The sequence below is a fragment of the Myzus persicae genome, unplaced genomic scaffold (genome assembly GCF_001856785.1).
Source record: "Myzus persicae strain clone G006 unplaced genomic scaffold, MPER_G0061.0, whole genome shotgun sequence".
NCBI classification, from domain to species: domain Eukaryota; kingdom Metazoa; phylum Arthropoda; class Insecta; order Hemiptera; family Aphididae; genus Myzus; species Myzus persicae.
This window is the reverse complement of record NW_019102855.1, coordinates 165376-188264: the sequence shown is the minus strand read 5'-3', so window position 1 is coordinate 188264 and position 22889 is coordinate 165376. Positions and strand designations below refer to the sequence as shown.

At 27.6% G+C, this 22889-nt stretch overlaps 3 protein-coding genes across 6 annotated transcripts; 1 reads left to right on the top strand and 2 right to left on the bottom strand.

Moving 5' to 3' along the window:
- The first annotated feature begins 4326 nt into the window (after positions 1-4326).
- Positions 4327-16810, top strand: LOC111033259 (myotubularin-related protein 10). 2 transcript variants are annotated; one of them, XM_022313923.1, is made up of 12 exons: positions 4327-4612; positions 5472-5529; positions 6329-6465; positions 6532-6687; positions 6755-6879; positions 8890-9024; positions 9083-9387; positions 9462-9608; positions 10497-10669; positions 15435-15605; positions 15662-15877; positions 15951-16810. In XM_022313923.1, exons 1-12 carry the CDS (start codon positions 4523-4525, stop codon positions 16170-16172), a joined length of 1935 nt encoding a protein of 644 aa, XP_022169615.1. In that variant the 5' UTR covers positions 4327-4522; the 3' UTR covers positions 16173-16810. The 2 variants fall into 2 exon arrangements, with proteins under 2 accessions (XP_022169615.1, XP_022169616.1); XM_022313924.1 differs by having other exon boundaries at positions 4602-4625.
- Positions 12079-14076, bottom strand: LOC111033261. 3 transcript variants are annotated; one of them, XM_022313927.1, is made up of 2 exons: positions 13536-14076; positions 12079-13079 (listed from the first exon to the last, which is right to left on the bottom strand). In XM_022313927.1, exon 2 carries the CDS (start codon positions 13074-13076, stop codon positions 12588-12590), a length of 489 nt encoding a protein of 162 aa, XP_022169619.1. In that variant the 5' UTR covers positions 13077-13079; positions 13536-14076; the 3' UTR covers positions 12079-12587. The 3 variants fall into 3 exon arrangements, with proteins under 3 accessions (XP_022169619.1, XP_022169618.1, XP_022169620.1); XM_022313926.1 differs by having other exon boundaries at positions 13540-14056; XM_022313928.1 differs by lacking the exon at positions 13536-14076 and adding an exon at positions 13241-13526 and having other exon boundaries at positions 12450-13079.
- Positions 16811-17041: 231 nt separating the features above from the next.
- LOC111033260 (kelch domain-containing protein 4) lies at positions 17042-22819 on the bottom strand. Its single transcript, XM_022313925.1, has 9 exons — positions 22639-22819; positions 22409-22536; positions 21676-21846; positions 19410-19645; positions 18750-18916; positions 18542-18691; positions 17590-17817; positions 17343-17528; positions 17042-17266 (listed from the first exon to the last, which is right to left on the bottom strand). Exons 2-9 carry the CDS (start codon positions 22514-22516, stop codon positions 17103-17105), a joined length of 1410 nt encoding a protein of 469 aa, XP_022169617.1. The 5' UTR covers positions 22517-22536; positions 22639-22819; the 3' UTR covers positions 17042-17102.
- Positions 22820-22889: the final 70 nt, after the last annotated feature.

The window sequence follows — 22889 nt, the reverse complement described above, 5'->3', positions numbered from 1 at the left end:
CATTTAGTGACAATTTAATTTATATACAGGGTTTTTTTTAGAGTTACAATATAAAACAAAATGATTTTTTTTTAAAACTGTTTTAGTATAGAAATCTGAGCTTTTCCCTAATTTTTCCCTGCAGCTTTTGAGAACTATTGGACGTTTTGTACTATTGACTCCCTAAAGTACAGCCTAGATTCACTTTTCTGCCAATTAAAATTTGATTATATTTATATTTAATATGCTGTTGAAGAAAACGAAGCTATTTTACTGCCCTCAAAAAAATAGAATTTTAGAAAACACACATTATTATAAAATCAATAGGTACATATTATACATGCATCGCTCCGCTCAGAATGACAGAATCTAAAACAAAAAAAACTTAATGTTCTCAAACCAAAAGTTTTAGTTGTATTCATGTTTTCGAAATAATAAAATCGCTACGACACAGATAAGGATGTTCTCAATGCAATTTAAAATTCGTTGGTAAAGTTGTCAAAACAGTTTTTCTGTGTTGTTAATTATTTTGTAAGACGGAAACAACACATGGAAGTACCACGACTTCTTATGGTATTACATGAAAATACGAAAATCTATATTTATATCTACCTCTTAATTTTGATAGGATGGCCCTGTCTATATAATAGGAAAACAATTATAATAGTGTATTAGTAAATAAATATAAATTATTAACATTGGTATTTGGTATCATTTCCAAATCAATAACGAATATTTGATGTTCTAATAATAAAATTGAATAATATATTTTTAACATGAGTCATTAATTAGAGATTAGAACTTTGTGGCCCTGCATAAAGTATCAGTGGCTTACGGACGGTGCACACTGCATGTTATTCGGAAGAAAAAGCCCGGGAATAAAATCTTTAATTTGATAAATTTAATTAGCATCTTTATGTACAAATGTAACAGTACTTAATACTATAAACAGTATAAACCATTTAATCCAACCCATATAGTGTGTCCCAAAACTCCCGTATCACTCCTGGTTATGTAATTTGATTAGGAGAAGATGAATAAACACTAAAACACTACTTGTGTTGACCACGCAATAGCATCTACTTAATTTTTTTTTTTGTACAAAACCCAAACCATTTGATTTTTTTATGAACTGAATTAATTATTTTAAAATATAAGGACATATTTTATGTTACACTGGGGTGTGTTGTAATGTTGTATCATACATAAATAAATAAATTACTAACATTAAAAATATTAACTAGCTGGCTGAGTAAACATACATGATACATGTAGTAATATTTAGTATTAAGTCTTAGTCAGTAAGTTTTAGCAGACGTTGAAAAACAAAACTAGGTTAAGCTATAATATATAAGTCATAGAATTAGACAAATGTGGGGTCAGTGGAGGTGATCGTGTGATTCGATTACCACCAGACACGAGGGTACTCGGAAAAAAAAGACCCAATATCAAAATACGGTAAAAAAAAGTCCCGCCTATAGGAAAAAGCCCGGTACCAACTAAATACTTTTTTTTTTATTTAAGAAAATTTACAATCTATATACAATTTATATAATAAGTAAATATGATGAACAATATTACAGGACATGAAAATCTTGAGGGAAGGGAGTGTCCAGTGACACTACTTATTCCAATTAAACTTAGGGGGGAGGTAACTTTATAATAAGTAGCACTTGGCATTTTTTAATAAATCACGCGGCCATTTGCGTTTGAGGCGACGAGGGGGGTTATCAGGAATTGTACAAGAAGAAAGTTTAGATATGAGTGGGTTTGGATGGTTAAAGACTAAATACTTAACACTTTTTTTATTAAAGCATACACTCAGTACTGTGTATACAATTTTTGCACCCTGGGTCAACCATAATTTTACCCCCACCAAAAAATAGATCCACTTTTTTTATTTTTCTTAATACATTTTTAGTTATAATTCTTTATGTCAAGTCATGGTTGTCTATCTATAACCGTAGTTATGTTAAAATAATATTAATTATATTCTATGCTAGCACTTATCCGTTATTGTTGCACTGCTAAGTTCACAATAGTCGTGTCATAGTGCGAATTCTTTCCAAAAAAAAATTATTTATTGTTACAATATTACATCGGGTTACAGCGGGGACCGGCCACCCCTAAATTTATCAATATTTGGCCGCCCGGTGCAAATGTCCCCAATGCACTCCCCTAAATGCGGCCCTGCATACACTTCATAATTTTTAATTTTTAAACAATATATTATTATTTATCAATAGCCATCTATAACCATATATATAATATATAATTTTTATATACGTACTTTTATATCATAATAATATTTAATTAAATAATAAGCCCAATATTTTAAACTATTTAGGTATATAAACACACCTAAATAAACCTAACCTATACACTAATAAAAGTAATTGATATTTGACTTTACCTTAAAAATTATGAAAGTATTATATTTTATTGTAGACTTTTATTATTAAAAATGTGGTTTTTTCGTTCATGTAGACATGTAGTTACAGTAGTAATGATATAAGTATATTAGATTTTCTAATGGTAGTTAGCCACAACATCAGAAATCAATGCTACTAAATAATTTTTTTAATTTTTTAAACTTAAAACATTCTTTTAATTATGTACAAAAGGCAATTATTGCAGATTGCAACTATACTACTTATACTTGTATATTGACGCGACCACAGGTGATGTGGCCGGTCTTAGAAGAGATATCGAGAAATTAATGAAAAAAATTGCATGGTACGGGATTTGAACCCGCGACCCACGATGGACTCCCGGACGCGTAACACTGGGCCATCGCGAATTATTCAATATATCGATATTCCCCCTTTAGGCCAGAGTGGCAGTGTGTACGGTTGAGAGAGTGATGAGGTGCTGGGGCCATGTCAATATTTTATAATAGTAATGTATGTTTAGGAATGTTAATTATGGAATGATTTTTAACTGTGATATATTTTTTTTTTGTGTTTAACTAGTTTTATTACATAATCTGTAAATATATTATTTTTACAATAAGCGTAAGTATTGTAATAGAGTAATAAAAAGGGACTGATGACTTGAGCGAAGAATCCATCCAGTGATGGAACTTCTTGGAGTTGTGGATGGGTTTTATTCAGTCAGGAGGTCCCGACACCATTTTCGTTTTAAACGTCTTCCAGGGTCACCTGGAATGCTGAGGGTAGATAAATTTGAGATTAGAGAATTGCGGTGGTTGGAGAGATTTGAGTGGAATCGTTTATACATAGTTTTGGCTACGAGTTGAACTGTTGGAATAGAGAGGTCCTTATGGAGTGTATCGTTTGAGTCGTAAAAAGGGGCTTTGGTAATTTGTCGAATGCATTTAGATTGAAATATTTGAATTTTTTTATGTTAGATGGTTTGGCTGAACCCCAAAGTTGTACACCATATGACCATACGGGCTTTAGTAGCAGTTTAAATATAAGTATTTTGTTGTTCAGATTGATGTGTAGGTTGAAGATGTAGAAGATTTGAAGACGTAGCTGACGGGATCGGTTATTCAAATTTCAAACCAATACGTTTGGTATGGATGTGATCATAGGTATGTGACTGCAGTGATATAATTACTTATTGTTTAATGTCATATACTAAATATAATTTTTTTTAAATAACTACCTTTATGTAACTCCCTTTTAATCAAATAAATGTACCAACTAATATCTATAATAAATTAGATGCATAATAAAATAATTTAATAATTAATAAAATAAATGTAATGATTATATTATGATAATTATGATTATATGTAGTCATGCAAATCAAAAAAAAAAAGAATCATGTATTTACTATTTAGTACGGGGCTTTTTTTTACCGTATTTTCATATTAGGGCTCTTTTTTCCTAGATTCAACACGAGTGTTTATTAAAAGTGCTTTATTTGTTCGTTTTTTTGTGTACGTCGAAGTTATCGGCGTATACGACAAATGATACCAATAAAAAAATAGTAAAAAATTTACATTTGTTTAACAAAAATGTTGCTCTTAGTTTTTGATGAATCAAAATTATATACAAAAATATTTTCAAATTTGTTTTTGTTTTCATTAATATTGAGGGTCTTACGATAAATGGATCATCTGTTACCCATTTATCTGTGGTTTCAAACATAAATGCAAATCAAAAATCTATCTACCTTTTTACCTATATTATATTATAGTTTGTGATAAACTGATATGCACATCGTTCACTTATCAGTTATCAGTTATTATATTGTTTTTGTTGTATGGTTTTTGGGTTATGTTTTATATTTTAAAAAAAATTGTTGAAAATATCAAAATATTCTTAATTGTTAATTTGTTATTACTTAAACCTTTATCAATCTAAATAATATTATATTCCATATTACAAATGACGATTCAGGATAATTTTAATTTATCTTAAATCATCATATAATGTTTAAACGTATAATTAATTAAATAATTAGTTGTTGATGTTGTCGTTTAACTTAACTGTGATATATTCTTCATTATTAGTTCGTCAATTACTACATTTTATTAGTTTCAATATCATCTTGTTGTGAAACAATTTACCCAATGCATAGATATGAGGTAGCTTTAATGATGAATGAAAATCGATTAACTAATAGCTTTAAAAGTTATGTTGGCTGGGACGATGACGAACAGGTAAAATTCTTAGGTATCATTTTAATACTTGACATAACATTATCAGCCAAAATTCGGCTGTATTACAAATGTACACTATAGTTTTTTGTTCTTAGGTAATAAATGATTTATGGCCAGTAATCTCGGTATTGACAATGAAGTAGATATAACATAACATATGAGACGTAACCATTACATTTTTCTGGTGATGTATATGCACTATGAATAATGTTAACAACATTGTTATAGCATACTCATTTAAGTTTAAAAACTAAAAACTATACTACTTAAACTGAACTATACAACAGTTGTATTTTTTATTTTTTATACCTTTAGATTAAAGGTACATTTATAATACATTTTGAGTTTTCAATGAAGTATTTTAGAAATATTTTTGTGATTTCTTCAATAAGGTTATGAATTAATCTACTTATTTATGTTAGGTGCTATCTAAAAATGTTTATGCCTTTTTATGTATGAAATTTTTAAAATGACTTAATTTTACTCACTGTACTAAAGAAATTACTTTTTGTCGACACTATAGTTGATTTGCAATTATATTGGATAATATAATACATAAAAACGCTAGAACAAAGTTAAAATTCTCCTCAGTTGATGATGAAAATTTGGGTCTTATTTATAACTGCAACCTTCTCAGTTCTTTCCAGCAAGAAAAACAGTTTTTGGTATGTTTACTTGTAAGACAGAGACAACACAGCTGGTGTAGTGTCCTCTTAACATGTTCCTCTAATTGAAACCTACACCTACCAAGTTAAAAAATTTAATAATTATTTAGTTATAAACTATTTAAAATAGATAGAAACAACAAAATTTACTTTATCCTCAAGTAATTTGATTAAATTGTGTATTTAATTTTTAGATTTCGAGTTGTGAAACATCATTCATTGAGCATGAACTTTCACCCAAACTCCATCCAGGTACTTAAAAATAATGAATTTATTTGTATTAAACGTATATAATTATAAAACTATAGTATATCTAATGTTTTAATAAGTTATAGGTGTTTGTTTATTGCTATTATTATTTTTATTTATTATTTATTTGATATAGTCCTACAAATTCAAGGATCGACAATGTTACTATTGTTAGACTTAATAATTAATTAATACTAACATACCCTATTCAATTATTAAAAATAATATTAGCTATATATTAAACAGTCATGGGTGCCCATATTTTATAAAACGGTAATATTATTACCATAATATAATTTAATAATACAAAGAGTATCATAAAAAATGTAGTGTCCATTTATAAAATGAATAATTAGTTCATAATTAATATGATAATATGTTTCCATCCGGTTAAATTTTGGTCAATTTCTCCACGGGTAAAAATTTGAAAAAAAAACATCTATCTTGATAACTGATGTGGATTGTAGTAAAAAAAAGTATAAGCACTGATCAATTCTGTCTAAACAAATTTTAATAATTATTTTTACAATATTATAGATATGATAAATGTTTAAAATGGGTACATGGTGGTTTTTATGTGGATCATATTGAGAGAGATGGTCATTTTATTGACTTGGCTCTTTGTACTCTTTGGTTGGTGTAAAAATGCATGTGCAATGATTATGATGATACCTATTTGCTTTGTAATATTAACTGTAATTTATTATTTTCCCCACACATATTCAACCACTTTATATAATATTATGTGAATAGTTAGGGAGTTAGGGTTTAAGTCTAAGAATATATTGTTATAATTTTACAGGTGAAATGATAATCGCTGAAGCACAAAGTGTTTTATTATTCACTCCAGTTAATGAACAAAAAACTGGAATATCCGGTGTTTTGTTTGTTACAAATTTCAGACTTTCTTTTGTTACTTCAAACGAAAAACATTTAAAAGTAAATTAATTATTTTTAGCTTATTTTCATTTATGAATTTTATTTTAATTCAAACATTTGTTTCAGGAAACATCATATCAAGAAAATTTGCTTTTAGGTCAGTATGACGTTTGTCTTTCCAATATAGATATTATTTATTTATTAACAGGGGACAAAAAAAAAAGACTTATGACAGGGCATCGCTTTAATGATAAAGTCAAAGGATTACATATTATTTGCAAAGTAAAAGAAACATTATTTTATTTTATGTTAAAATATATAATTAATAAATATTTATTTATGAAAATAGAATATGCGAACATTATCATATAGCTTTAAATTTTCTCCACTTGGCCATGGTAAAACATTAGCAAATGCTTTATTACATCATGCATTTCCAAAAAGACATCAGCTATTATTTGCTTATGACTACAGGTAATTCATTATTATTAAAATTAAAATTTAGCTGTAATTGCTTTTTAGCTTTTAATAAAAAGCTCTATAGTGAATAGTTGAGAATTGTATTTAGATTTTAAATCTGGATTTATTTGTATATAGAATTTTTTCTCAATCTCTAGGGTAGGAGATTTATTCTTCAAAAATGAAAAAGTTTATAATTCTCGCAATAAACTTTGTTTTATTGGCTAAACTCAAATCCAACCTAACTTTCCATCCTTTATTTTTTGATTATTGACTAAAGTTTTGAGCCAATTACTTATACTTAAACAATATTGGACATATTAATATAAATGAATTAATATTTATAAATCTTACAAATTATGAAAATTTGACTTTCTATTATTTATATTATAACATATTGTAAAATCTATAATATTGGTATTATAAAATAACTAAAGCTAATTTAATTCTATGTAAATAATACTGTAACTAAATAATATCCTGTATACGTATTATGTAATATTTGTAAAAGCGGACTGGCGTTATTTCAAAAAAAATGAATTAAAAAAAAAAATAATATCAACAATTTAAAAGTCTAAAACTGATATTTAATCAAAAATCATTGTCAGTCTTTATACAGTTAGTACACAACTTATAAGATCACAACAGTTATTAGGAACGCATAACTGACATGTTTTTACGGTTTAAACATTTTTTTTCTCAGAAAATCACCATTTACATAACAGTAATTGTTTAAATATTAAACTTCACCTACTTCGATAAAAATGACAATATTATCCTTGTTGATACGTTTGCTTGTTTTATTAACATTAATATACTATGTTTGTAAAATATAGTTTTTTTATTGAATCTGTGTGCTGTATTCAATTCATGCAATTTTCCAATAATGTGCCTATTGGCTATAACTTCAAGTAACCAATATACCTACTTTTTAAAATGTGCTAAACCGGTTCATTGTGTTCTAAGAGATGATTAATTATTACTAACTGCTGTTTACTGGAAGTGTTTAATTTTTAATTAAATTGTTTATTTTTATCATATTGAATGAATTATGACTTCATGTATGAAAAAAAATTTACTTATGTGTCCCAGGGGAAGTGATTGGGCAGCATCATATGATAGTATTAGTGTACTAACCTACCTTAAGTTATGAAAAAATGAAAGTCCTACCTTTTTTTCTACTTTTCTTAATTAAACAAAAATAATTTTTACTTTTCTAGTTTAATAGTGTATGTTCGTTAATAGAATCACTAAAATATCTTTAACATCTAAAAAAAATTATGGTAAAATGTTGAAAAGTTTTGAAGATGCTTCAGCAAATGTGTGGGATAGGTTCGGCAGTTTTGTTTAAAAAAATGTTAAATTGCCCTTAAATAAAGGCTAGGTTAAGTTAGAATTGGTAACCTATCACATGATACATTGCTCACTTCTCTTCTGGACACATAGTATAGGTTAACAGTTAACTTCGACATTTTTCATATATAATATAGTTTTGCTATTTTCATAATTCAATCATTATTTGTTATACTTGCTTAAATGTAAGTCCCCAGTTTGTTTTAATAATAATTGATAACCATTTCAATTGTGTTATAAGTACCTAGTTAGTAGTTAGTAATAACTATCTAAATAATTAAATACCTTCATTCATAAAGCTGGGTCCACGCAGAGACAAAATAAATAGTATTTCTTTTTTTTCAAACTATTTGTTAGGTTTAGGAATTATTCATGTGTGTGAAAGAAACATTGATGTTTTGTTTACTGTGTGTAGAGTATAAACCTAGCATAAGATTGTCTGTATTATTCAAAATAGCCTAATGCAGCATCGCATGAACAATCGCTAATCATATTTTAATGAATCAATAGAGATCTATTGGTCTCTTAAACATCATTTAGTGGTCTATAATTGGTCCATATTATTTTAGTGAACCATTCAATTAATATATTGTTATGTAATCTGGTATAAGTATACCAAAGAAATAAAAAAAATCCCCATAGGTCTTAAAATTTATATTTTTTTTTATGTAGAGAGCCAAATGTACAAAGTAAATATTCAACACCAACTTTTAGATGTCGAGATGATTGGGAAAAAGAACTTCAACGTACCAAATGTTTTGGTTGGACCTTAAATTCATCTAATAATAAATTCCGTTTATCTCCGAGGTAGATTAAAACTTCATAAAACTGTAATTATTTCTAAGATACCATAATATTTTTATAGCTTGCCACAGTTTATTGTTATTGGATCTGCAGTTATTGACAATCATTTACGAATAGCAATGCAACATTTTCGAGAAGGACGACTACCAACTTGGTGTTGGAGCACTGTAAATGGAGCCACATTATCTAGAAAAGCAGATGTTGTAGATCCATCAAATCTAACTCAAGAAAATGCTATGTTAGAAATAGTAAGGAAATCACATCCTGGCCTTCTAAGACCATTTATTATGGATTTAACCAAAAATTTGCCATCGCCAAAAGATGTTAATCAAAGTTTTATAAAATTACGAGAAATCTGTGCCCCTGGTTTGTTAAAATAGTTCATACCTAATTATTTGTATTCATTATTATTATTATTAAAAATGGATTTATTTTGTTAGAAAGTGCACGGCAGTTTTGGGTACAAGATAATCATTTTTACTCGCTTTTGGAAGCCAGTAAATGGTTACAATATGTTTCAAGTTGTCTTAGCTCTGCTTTAATAGCTGCTAATAAACTTAATAGAAATGAGTCAGTTGTATTACAAGGTATTTATTTATTTGTTTATTTCACAGTATAGGACAAACCCTTTAGGTATAAATGTTCAATCATAAAATGCTTTGTGGGAACTAGGGTCAATTTTAGAGAGAGAAAGAAGGGTAGGTATTGGCAATGTACATACTAAGGTTAGGTTAGGTAAAGATAAAAAGAACTAAAAATGTAATGATAACATTTTAGATTCTGAGCGGAGTGATGAATGAATTATTACATTAGTTCATCACTTTTGATTGTACAATGTTGTGTTTTTTTTTTGTGCATTTATTCATCTTTTGGGACGATAGAAATGTATCAATTTTTTACTTCACTTTCTACTTCTGCAACTTTTCTGGTTGGAAAGTGAATCTATTTACTTTAGGGTGTTAAAAGAATAAATTCCCAGTAGTTAAAAGCAGTAGAAAGAGAAGCAAAAATGATTTTGTTTTTATGGTGTTGTTCAAAAACGAATAACTGTAGATACTTGAAATACTATCACTAAATGTTTATTTTATCATTAATTATCCACCAGGCCCCAAACCAACAAAAAAAAAAAAATTGTATGAGTCGAAACACTTGGACATTTAGTACAAAGTTCCTCAAAAATCGTTATAATACCAGTGAAAAAATATTAAAGATTCATCCTAAATTCTGCTTCTGAATATGAAATGAAAACTGTATGTTGTATTTCAGAGAAGTAAAAATAAAATTTAAAAATGTTTTTTTTTAATGACTAGAAACCATTTTTTTTTTTTTTTAAATCATACTTATTGAAATAATGAGTGTTCAGTGATGAAATAAATACCCAGTATACGTTTACAATATTTGTGTAAAACTGATACAAATATTAAATTTTTATGAACAATGAATACTACTTATGAATTTTTATTTGTATGTTATAGAACGAGACGGACGTGATTTATGCTGTTTAATTTCTAGTCTAGCACAGTTGATGATAGATTCTCATTTTCGATCTATTGTGGGATTGCAAACATTAATCCAAAAGGAATGGGTCGTTATGGGTCATCAATTTTGTACAAGACTTGGTCATGTTAATAGTACCGATTCTGTTAAAGTAAAGTATATATATATTTTTAGCGTAAATAATTTTAATAACACTATATAAAGCTGAGTTATGCCACACAACAATAACCACTATTAGTCAGTTGAACAGCTATTTGAAAGTACTCAATTTTAGACATTACTACAATTATTATATATACTATTTATATTATATAGGTTCAAAACTCATTTTAGATTCTGAGGAAAACTATAATTTAAATGTTACCAAATATTTCCAATTTCTATTAGAACTTTCTAGAACTAGGGTCAGTAATAGGCAACCTGTTGGCCTGATCCAAGTTAAGTTAGAGGGGGAATAACTGGACTGCCAAAGATATTTTTCCTTAATGCTAGTTTTTCACACATTAAAGAATATAGATATTTGATTTTTTTTATGGTGTATTTGGAGTTTACAAAAGCATTCATCGTTTATCGCTGTTAACATTAATAATTGTCACAATAACAGAACACTGTACATTGTACCTACTGAGTATTGCTTGTAACACTTAACAATTATTCAGTTTATATTAAATTGCCATCGTGTTATGTTTGTCGTGTTTAAGCAAATTTAAAAAGACTTGCTCAAGAAATGTAATTTCTCTCATTAAACATTTATACAATTGTATAATGACTAGACAATAGTATATAAGACAACTCAATTGAGTCATTGAATAATGAGTATTGGTGTAAGTTTTTGGACATTATCATAACGCTGTTTTGTAATGACTAGAAACCAAATAAAAAGTATTTCAAAAATAATTAATACTTTTTGAATAATGAGTGTCTACTTCAAATGAATCACCCAGTATATGTGAATATAGGACATGAGACATCTTTTTATTTATAAAATATTTTGAATGTATAAATGTGGAAGATGTAATAATAATATAAATATATAATAAAAATATAAATATATAATAAAAATAAAATAATGAAAACAAATAAATCAATTTAGAATTTGTATTAAATTGTTAAGTTGTATAAATAGTATATAGTCTTGAGTCCTTCTTAATTTTTTTAACTCTACATTGCATTGGTATGCCACAGATATCTAATATTACTTTCAGTACTCATATCTTATGATGTTATAACTATTAAATCTAATATATTGACGATAATTAACTCCCGACTATGATAATTTAACATACTATAGAATAAGTAAACACTACACTCTGTATCAATTGTCCGTGTCCTGAAATCATCGAGCTTAAAATGTCTCCCAAATAAGGAAAGTAGTGCTATATAAAGGAGGTTCCCCAAACTTGTTGTAGTACAACCCATTTTGGAAATTATTTAAATTTTTCGAGTCCCACAATAATAACCTTTTCTTTTTTTCTGCTGCTACAAATATAATATTAAAATTAAAAAAAAGAAACATTTTGAATTGAAGAGCAGTATATTTTATTTTTAAATTTTTATCAAGGAATTTATTATAGCAATAAATTGCTATCTTTTCAATAACTACTAATCTTATTGCCTTGTATTCACACGGTTGCAGTAAATTCGTAATTGTGATGTAAGCAGAAAACAATTTATGATAAAACTAAATTTAAACATCAACAATAAGTAATAGAAACACATGTCTAAATATGTATTACTTAAAAATATAACGCAAATAAACCTAACCCACAGTTTGGGAACTTCTGCTATATAGTATATTATAAAATATACATTGTTTTGAATTGCTGTGACCAATACAATTTTTAATTTGATGCATAATTCACTAAATGTCTATGTTTGATGAATAATGTTGGCTCCAGGGGAAACACAAAATCAGTATTAAAACAAAGTAACTTGAGGATTAAATGTTTTTATTTTGAAATCATGATGATATTTTTCAAGAAAAATAAATAAATAATGTAATATTTAAAAATAATGATTAAAATGTGTATAATGAAGAATATTATATAAAAACTTTTATTTAAAACATTTTAATAATGATATTCTTCTTCGTGGTATACTGTCCAATCTTGAATACAATCATCTCCATCTGCATCATATTGTTCTCTTAATTTCTGTACACAACTTTTTATATCAATTTTAAACTGTTCGGGTAATTCCATTTCATCAATTGCTGTATTACTAATATTGTTCACCAAAAGCCTTGTCGAAATTGTGTATTTGCAAAGTTCTTGTAATGTATATAACGGAGTGCTAATTTTAACTATTAGTGGAGGGCATTCATATTTTTGGTAATGAAAAATTTCTTTTCCGTTTCCTAATAGATATCTTTTTGTTATATGGTCAAAAAATTTCCAAGTAGTATTAACACATTCAGGATCATCAAGATGATATTCAGGTTCATCATACAGTAAACAAGTTTCACATTCATAATTTTCATCATATGGTAGTTTTCTCCATATATTTATGTCTGAACCAATGCAATTTACAAATTTAATGCCTCCTTCGTCTCCATTCATTTTCTAAATATTCAAACATAAATTATTTACAAGATTGTGTAGTAATATTGTACTTACAAAATATTATATACGTCATTAAATAGTAGGTGGCTTTGTGTCATGTAAAATATTTGAATATGTTTTAGACTTTTAAAATCTTAAAATTCGATTTTCATTATACTTACAAAATAATTTTTACTGAGAACTCTTCAACAAAATAATTTGGAATTAATAAATAGTTTAAAAATTAAAAATAATAAATTACTTTTACGAAATATTTTTCATGCGATTTTAAGCACTTATCCATTTGATTAAAGCAATGTTCAATTTACCAAACATTAATTATTTAATTACTGCATTGTTGTTATTATTTTCTATTTATTGATAAGATATTAAGATTCAAGCTGACTCATATTATAACTGATATTACCATTTACCTACGATACCAACTTACTATGTAGTAAACGCACGATTACTAACTTACTATCTATTCTGTCACTCTGATCAAGTTAAGGAACGTAGTCGGTGGCCGGGTGGTGTCCTCTTTACGTCGGGCGCAGACAGGCGACGCCTGTTCGTGCTGCCCACTCTGTTGACTGTTAGTTATCTGTATGCCTGTTGTAGTCACGATTAAAGATATAAGTATATATTATATACCTAAGGTATAAGTATATCTTTAATCGTGGTTGTAGCCCGTAATAGCGTGTAATATCCTCATATAGCGACGTCCCCTATGTGCGCGGCCCGACTTGTGCATTTGGCCGCTGAGTACGTTTCTAAGTTTCTGAACTTCAATAGAGTATAGGCTACTATCCATGATCTAGATAATATTATCTTTAGCCGTGAATAAAACGTATATATAACCAGACTGCTAGAGCCATCTACCTTCTAGAAGAGTTGTTATGCATAAAGTTGAAATACGTAGGTTTCTGAAAAAAAAATCAAATTTTTTGTGTAGTTTTCATAAAACAAACCAACATTTTGATTTTTTGAAAATATATTTGCCACTTTTTCCTACATTTCTCAAAAACTTATCATCACCGATAAAAACTTTTCGCACCATCTTCTTTAAAACTGTGAAATACAATCTGAAATTTCATGGGGTTGCTAAAACAAGATTTATGCTATATTTATAATCTAATTTTATACCCCCTCGAAATTTCGGATTTTTTTTCGGAAACATGTATTTCAACGTTTTAAAAAATTTTAGAGCAAAGCCTTTTTTTTGTAAATTATTAGTTTTTGTTTAATGCAGAAAAAGTATGGTAATATCGTATTTTCATGAAAATTTTGGACTTATTATATTCGCACAGATAAAAGGTGGAGTCCATCACTTGCTCCATTCACTGGGGCAAATACCTTGATTTTTGTTGAGCATAACAACCTTGAAAAAGGTGAAAAAAAGTGAAAATATACCAAGAAATAGCTATTATTAATATTTGATGAAAATTTCAAGTTTCTACTATTAAGAAAATTGTTTTATGAGAAATCGTTTGTTTACAGGTTAATATCTAGATAATACTTGAAATGCTCATGAAAAATTAATTTGAATTAGTTTTTTTTTATCCATTGTAGAACAATTTGAGGAATTTTATATTTATTACATTTTAAAAGCTTAGATTTAAAAAGAAAATTTAAACTTCAAACACTCATTAAAAACTGTTGTGAATTTACACTCAACTTTTTTTTTTTTAATTTTACCAATAACAACTTATAAGTAACCTTATTTTTTATAAATTGTGTACACAAACATGACAGACATAAAACAATACATTATTGTAAAATCAAAACATTTGCCAATCCACTCAGAATCTTAAATGTAAACTGGTAATAAATGCATAGAAAAAAATTACACTTAAAATAAGGTAGGTATTTGAAATTATAAAGTCAAGGAACTTTTGGGTTCTGAACATCTCTGTTGTATTCATTTATTTATTATCAATTACTGTATTGTTAGATTCAATGGCGTACACAAATATTTTAAATGGAAGGGGTTCTATAAAAAATTATATGTAATTGTATAATGTATATATATTAAACTATTTTTTAAACTGTATTAATTTGTATACATTCATACATATCGTAAAAACGTAACAAGTAGCCTCTGAGGATTGAACATCTACCTCCTGTGTATGTATTAAGTGTTAACATTTTAACCCAAAAAATGAGAGGCATAGACCATAGTCAATAGTCATACTATATAATGATCGGAATGTTGTATTTTCAAATATTGATTGTTATTTGTTAATTGTAGTCCAATACGTGGACACAAGTAAAAAACTCATAAGCTAACATTGTGGCCGTATATATTAATGTTTATAATTTTATGTATACATATTAATGTAATAATTTTTAAACTTGCTTAATTATATTTTGCAGTCACCATTGTTATTGTTATTTTTGGATTGTGTATGGCAACTACTTCAACAATTCCCAGAAAAATTTGAATTTACCGAGACCTACTTAACCACTCTTTGGGATGCATCACATGTTTCTATATTTGATACATTTTTATTTGATTGTGAACGGGATCGTCATTGTGCTACTAAGGTTTGAATATTTTATCCAATTAAAGATACTTCCAACTTAAGAATAATTTTATCCAGGATGTTAGTCCACTAATGTTACGGTCAATATGGGATTGGGAGGAACAATTCATGGATCATGATTTAATTCAATTTCATAATCCTCTTTTCAATGCCTCTAAAGTTAAAGATGATCTACTAAAAGTATCTACAGAGATTTCTTGTCTTAGTATTTGGACACAGTGTTACTATAGATTTTTGCCTACTCTAGAAATATCAAATGGAGGCAAACCATTAGTAAGTGTTCAATTTTGTTCATATTTATTTTTAAAATAATTTAAAATAATTAAATTAAATTTTTTCATCTTAGGAAGATTTTGCAGTCAGAACACTTATCAATATGAATGATAATGATTCTAAGGATACTCGAGAAGTTTGTACACCATCTAACATTGGATCTTTTTTTCCATTTACACATTGGAGGTCAAGTAATTCAGTTCCTCCTTCAACATTAACAATCAGCTCTTTATCCTTAAACACTAGTGATTTACAATTGGAAACATCATTGGTTGAAATACCCGAACACTTATAAATAACACACTACCTAACTATTTTTTATATTAGTTATTCTGATTTAAATGTATTTAATCAACGTGCTTGTTTTTGGCAGGTTATTTACATGTATTATATAAGGCTAATTTTAATACCACTAGTAACCATATAAAAATACAATATTTGTACAATACATTTTGAAAAAACTAACATATTATAGTAACTACTACAAATGACACAAATTCTAAAATAATACACTTTCAATTATTATTAACAAAAGTAAAAATTTAGTATTATCGAATGTTAAAAAATATATTTATATTTTATTCCAATTTATCTAGCTGCAAATGATTCTATTGATGTGTGTTGTTACCTATGTACTGTTATTAATATGATGATTTATTTTTAAAACTATTTTTTACAGTTTAAATTTTAAAATATTTTACTATTGTAAGATACATTGTGTTATTGTTAAGTTTATTTTTAAACACTATTTATATATTAATTTATTTAAAACAAAAGTATTGGTACAAAATGTGTATTAAAATCAAAATGTGATATATAATAAAAACTAAACAGGAAACATGATATTTAAAGTTTAAACAAAACTGTTCTATAGACCCACTGATATCATGTGAAAATTTATATTTCATATTATAATAATTAATAATAATAAAACGGGTTTTTTTTTCATTTTGCTTGATGCAGGAGCATTATAATATTTGGAGTCAGTGACAAGACATGACATTAGAAAAAACAATTATCATTGCTAAAACACAAAATCAATACCCAAGTGTTTTATAAATATAAAGATAAAGATTGAAAACCCAAATAATCAATTGCAAATGAAGCACATTTATAACCTAAAAGTATTAGGTCTAAATATACATATTAAGTAAAATATAGCTGTTTTATGATTTCAAACAATTTATATTTTTTAAAGTTATTTCCACAGTGGTAACATTTTGAATCAATCAGTATCCATTTGTCCGTCTGATGATGATGCATCAGATGCATCAGATTCTGAACTTGAGTCATCGGTTGACATACTATCATCAGAGCTAGAGTCTGAAGTCACAGTTTTTAAAATATCGTCATCGCAAATCACATTCCATTTTTTTAACTTTTTAATGTCTGAAATTCATATTAAAATGCAATTTAGGTAATCAGATATTTTAAATTTACTACAATTATATAACATGGTTCTTACCTAATGAATAAAAGTCACTGAGTGTTAGTGATTTTGAGCCTTTTTCAACAATTCCACCATAGACAAACAAGGTATTATGTTTAAATGCTAATCCACTATGTGACCGCGGAGTCGGTGGGTCTGAATTAACCGAATTTAGAGCTTCTTCTTCAGAAGCTAATTTGTTCGATTGTTCTTTAACTGAAACTAAAAATAACCTTTAGTAAAAGCAATTATATTATATTATTTTATTAAAATTATTATATACTTAATCTCCAAGTGGGTGTATTTTGTTCCATATCTAACATATACAAATCATTATAAAATGTACTAGTTAAATCGTCTTCTCCCTGTTCTTCATCATAAACACCTCCAAATACATATGCCTTATTGTGTCCAGCAATTGATGAACCAGATAAACTACAACGAGCGGTCGGTAATGAACCGGCTTGTTTCACTTTTGACCAGCGATAATTTGAAAAATCTGTATCACCTTCTAAAAATGTAATGAAGTTAATTGAAGAAATTAGACAATTTATATTAGAATTTTTTCTGTACAATAAAATAATACAGCGATGGCTGCTTAATATGGTGTCAGCATGCAATTTGTTTCCTCTTTCCTAAGGTTATGCACAACATAGCAAATTGCATTCAACAAAACCAGCCTTCTTGATTAGTTAGATCAATATAAGAGTGAATTGGCTTATTAATAAATTTTAATTTCACAGAATTACCTATATTTTTAGCTGTCTTACAATATCTAAATTTTAAAGAGATGAACATTTTTAAATTTCACACAGGCATAACTCTCACATAAATTAAAATATCATAAAAAATCGACATACTAATGCAAACAAAACAAGGTAGTTCTACTGAACGTAAATTTGCTGTTGCTTGTGGGTCAAAATGAGAAATCAAATTGTGAGCTGACATCTTCTGATTGAGTATTTACAAAAGTGAAAATATTCAATAATATCGCTTTACTAAATAGACACAACTAGAACCAGGGCTATATTTGAGATTTGTCTCCGTATGGGTAATAACATTTTGGAGCTCCCAACTTTACTTATGATTCATTTTCACTATTTCAGTATTTGTACACAATATAAACACCAGCAAAAATAACTTAACTGTACCAATAACATATAATTAATAACTAATCAATATACATTATACACATTGTGTACCGTTCATTTATTTTAGTTGAAACATAAACTTACTTTCAGGTGTTAACATGAACATATCAATTAAAATTGTTCCTTTGTCATAATCTTTTTTAACTTTTTCTTTATAATAACCACCATATACAATAATTCTACCATCCTCCATAGCAAACATTTGACATCCAGATCTTGGCGAAGGTGCTTGTCCTGAAAAGAATTTTTTATAAGCTTTTTAAGTAGAAAAATACACAAATATTTATCATACCAGAAGTTTTGATAGTTTTCCATTTATAGTCAGCCAAACTGAATGCATATAAATCATTAAAATATTGATAATTATGAGTATTATCCTGAAATCCACCAAATAATACCAAATGACGTTTGCTAAGTACCATTCTGTGACCGCTACGACCGCAAGGTCCTCCTTCAGCCCTAAATATTGAATTATGAATATAGCTGAACATACAAGGTTATCACATATCTCGATATTTTTAATTACATTTGTTCAACTAAGTCTTCACGATGATGGAATCAGAAATAATATTATTATGAATATAATCATATTCTCAACCATAAGTATTATGCTGTAGAGATATGGAATTGAATAAAACCTAATAGGGATTTTTCATTGTCGGATGTTTCAGATCAACAAAATTAATTGTATTCAAAATATAACTTTTATTAAATTAATTTGAATAACAAAGAGGGTCTAGAATCTATGTAATCCATTTTATATATGAATAGGAAATTATAAATTATTGAATATCAAATGGATATGATTTTTAAATTAAATTCATTACACCAATTTTTATAGTACAATTGTTCTTCTAAAGTATGAACAATTTAAATTCCAAGAGTTGTAATAACCTAGATTTTACTAAAACTGCAATTGAACCTAAATATATTATTATTTGTAGTAACTTACATAACTTTTGTCCAATTTCGATTCTTTAATCCAAAAACCCATAAATCATTATAGTGATAAAATTGATACTCTGAAGGACTGGCGAATTCTCCACCAAAAATCCATAACTGTCCATTATCTACAGCAACACTTACTGCAGAGTGAGATGATCTAGAAGGCGGTGCACCAGGAGCATCCACTAACGTCCATGTATTATGACTTATATTATAAAATATTAAATCATTGAACATTATGGTCTGCAAAAGCATATGTTAAAATCACAAGTTTTACTCAGAAAAAAAGGAAAATTAACTATATTTTTAGAATTTCTAGTATTATAATAAATAATGTCTTTTTTTTTGTTTCTGTACTCATATTTTTGAGTAGTAAAAATGATGCAATATTAACTTAAATTTGCCGTAACAATATATTATAAACATTTGAAGCTCATCTTATGAGTTATGTTTTTAGTTTTTTTTCTATGAATATTGATGAGTATCATAAGTTTTACACACAACACTTCAAAAACCTCTAGAAAACAATATCATTTTTTTTGAGTGTTTTAACTTTAAATGTTAACAATATTTATCAAGATTACAAAAATTTGCATATTATTTTGTAGTTAAAAATGAATAGGTTGTTTGGCACCCTTTTATTGTGAAAGACCAACTTTGCCTCGAACGTGTACAGATTAATTGTTAGCATATTATACTGCTTTCATTTTTAAAATTCCAAACGTAGGTACAACAGAAATACTCCTACATACGTGAAGTTCTCCATGTCCAAACTCTTTCCTCTCTTTGCATTGAAGCTGACTAAAAATTCATGTTGTCTCTCTTAAATGGGTCCTTAGATGCCCAAGGCCTTCTTAAAAAAGCTTGTTTTAAAATTCTGCCTTACCCTATCTTTCGTTATCCCCAGTCACACCACATCTTACGGCCATAACCATCCCTTTCGCCGAATGCTCAGAACATTTACCTCCTAAATTAACTCTATATTCAATATTCTTTATTTCTATATTTTTATGCAGTACTGACCATAGGCGTGTGCACGGGGTATGCAGGGTATGCTTTCGCATACCCTGCAGCCAGACGCGGAGGCACATGAACAATATCTCAGTTCATAATTTTGACAGGGTTATAAAATGGTAATGCGATATCGATATGGAGTATGGACGTGTTTTTAGAGTCATTTTGGACGGTTCTCAATAATAAGAAATATGGGTTTTATTTTTAGTGTAGGTAGATATTTACTTTTTAAATTTTCCTAGAAATGACGATGATTATTTCTATCGTGACATCTATTATTTAACTTACAGATGTCTAAATACCACAATTTAAGATATACCTCCCTTTAATATATCGAAGTACATCTTTAACCGTGCTAAATACTGATAATATTAATATAATATAAATATAATGTAATATATTATGTTTATAATAGTTGAGTAGTTGATACTATAGAATATAATAGACGTGACAGTCAAATTTGATAATAATATCTTTACTGCGCGTTTGTAATCAAATTGCCTATTCTACCCATTGGAGAGAAGGCTTGAATTACAACAACTATGTATAATGTTTAGAATTGTTTAAGAATTAATTTTTATGAGAAATGATTTATCATCAAATTCAAATTTAACATATCTATTCTAGTCTATTCACACTCAATGACGAGGTATATGACAATAATAAGCAATATTTTTTATTTTAACATATTATATAGTAATTAGTAGTAATATAGTCATCAACTCTAAATAAAATAATTTTAAGAGGATGCTACCTATGAGTTTGCTGTCTCCGTTTTACCAACGTACGACATATCAAATGTTTGTTCACTAGTTTGAATAGTGTGCCGTGAGTTTTGATATTAGAGTAAATTTAAGTATGATATCAAACTTTTAGGTAAGAATATTGTCTATACTTAACTATCGGCGAGTTTTTGATATTTATATTTTCAAGTAAGATACGAGTATGTGAAACCACACAAATAAAAAATGCTTGTATCTCGCTTGTAAATAAAAATATCAACAATTTGCCAACGCTTGAGCATAGATAATGTTCTTACCTAAAGTTTGATAATACTTAAGTTCACTCTAATATCAAAATGAACGGCACACTATTCAAACAAATAAACAAACACTTACTATGTCGTACTTCGGTAAGACAGAGACAACAAACACGTAAGTAGCATCCTCTTAAGGAAATAGAACAATTTAAATGATAAGCTATTACAGAAAAAAAGTTAATATAAAGTAGAACTTGAATTAGAAATTTGTCTTACTTACATTTTTACCATTATGGAATTCTCCACCAAATAGAATAATTTCATCTTTATCTGGATGAGGAACAAATGTAAAATTTGATCTCCTTGATGGATTATCAATTTTTGTTTCAGTCACTTTAATTTTTGCTTTGTTTTTAGCCTCAATATGAGCCACAATAGTAGATACCTCAGGCTAAAAACAATTTAAATAAATAAAATGTAGTATAAAATTAACCGTGCATTAAAGGGGACCAATGACAGAATAATACAAACAGTACCTCCATTTATTTTGTCATGGGTGAACATATTCAGGGGCAAACTAGATATTTTTGGTCCAGGATGCAAAATTAGTTAGGGGCCCATATATTATTATTAAACTTACTTAAGTCAGAAAAGAGTTAAACATTACAATAAGAGTTAAATTTAAGAAAGGGACCGATAGTGGTAATAGGAGTTTGTATCATAAATAAGAATGGGGGCTCGGCATTCCTTGGTTCATAACACCCTGGCCCAGTCCACCCCTGAAAAAATTGTAATTTTATTAAGAATAAATAAGCTAATTTTAGTTACTATATATTTATTATTTTAACAACCAAAACTAAGTGGTAGACTGGTAGATTAAAAATGTAAGAGTTATACATAATAACTTGATGACAATTTCATATTTTAGAAACTAAGGTAAGTCACTTAACTGATTTTCTTGTATTAGATCTGCCCTTACCTTAAACATAATATTATTTAGCAAATAAACCTACTTCTCCAATTTTCCCAATATCCTTTTTGATCCTTTGTGCTATCTTTTTTTCTTTCTTAGCAGTTGCCTTTTCAATGCGTGCAGCTCCTTTTTTTTTATTTTTGCCCATGATAACTAATATATATTCACCTGAAATCGTAGTAAAAGTTTCAAAAACATTAGATGTAAATCTAGGTGTAACAAGTATAAGTTCCAAATTATATGCTTAATAATACTTGACCAATAACTCACTTTTTTATATAATTATTGACTGGCGACTATAATTAATATTAATCTATGCTATGAACTCAAGTAATAAAAATTCTACATTTAAATTATATTAAACAGTAAAAACAAATATATTTTGTAACCACGTTGTATTGTTTACACTTTAAAATTCAAAGATTCAGAAATTCTAGATAAACAAATCGTTATCATAATATATTTAAATCACGGACTTATCAAACACGATATCACAATATATTTTATTATCTTTATCTATG

Coding starts and splice junctions, on each gene's coding strand:
- LOC111033261 (XM_022313927.1), bottom strand. CDS start 13,076: ATGAATGGAGACGAAGGAGGCATTAAATTTGTAAATTGCATTGGTTCA.
- LOC111033259 (XM_022313923.1), top strand. CDS start 4,523: ATGCATAGATATGAGGTAGCTTTAATGATGAATGAAAATCGATTAACT. Junction 5,530..6,328: donor TTCACCCAAACTCCATCCAG/GTACTTAAAAAT, acceptor ATAATTTTACAG/GTGAAATGATAATCGCTGAA. Junction 9,609..10,496: donor TGAGTCAGTTGTATTACAAG/GTATTTATTTAT, acceptor TGTATGTTATAG/AACGAGACGGACGTGATTTA.
- LOC111033260 (XM_022313925.1), bottom strand. CDS start 22,516: ATGGGCAAAAATAAAAAAAAAGGAGCTGCACGCATTGAAAAGGCAACT. Junction 21,847..22,408: donor ATATTGGGAAAATTGGAGAA/GTAGGTTTATTT, acceptor AATTGTTTTTAG/CCTGAGGTATCTACTATTGT. Junction 17,267..17,342: donor CAGTGACTTTTATTCATTAG/GTAAGAACCATG, acceptor TATGAATTTCAG/ACATTAAAAAGTTAAAAAAA.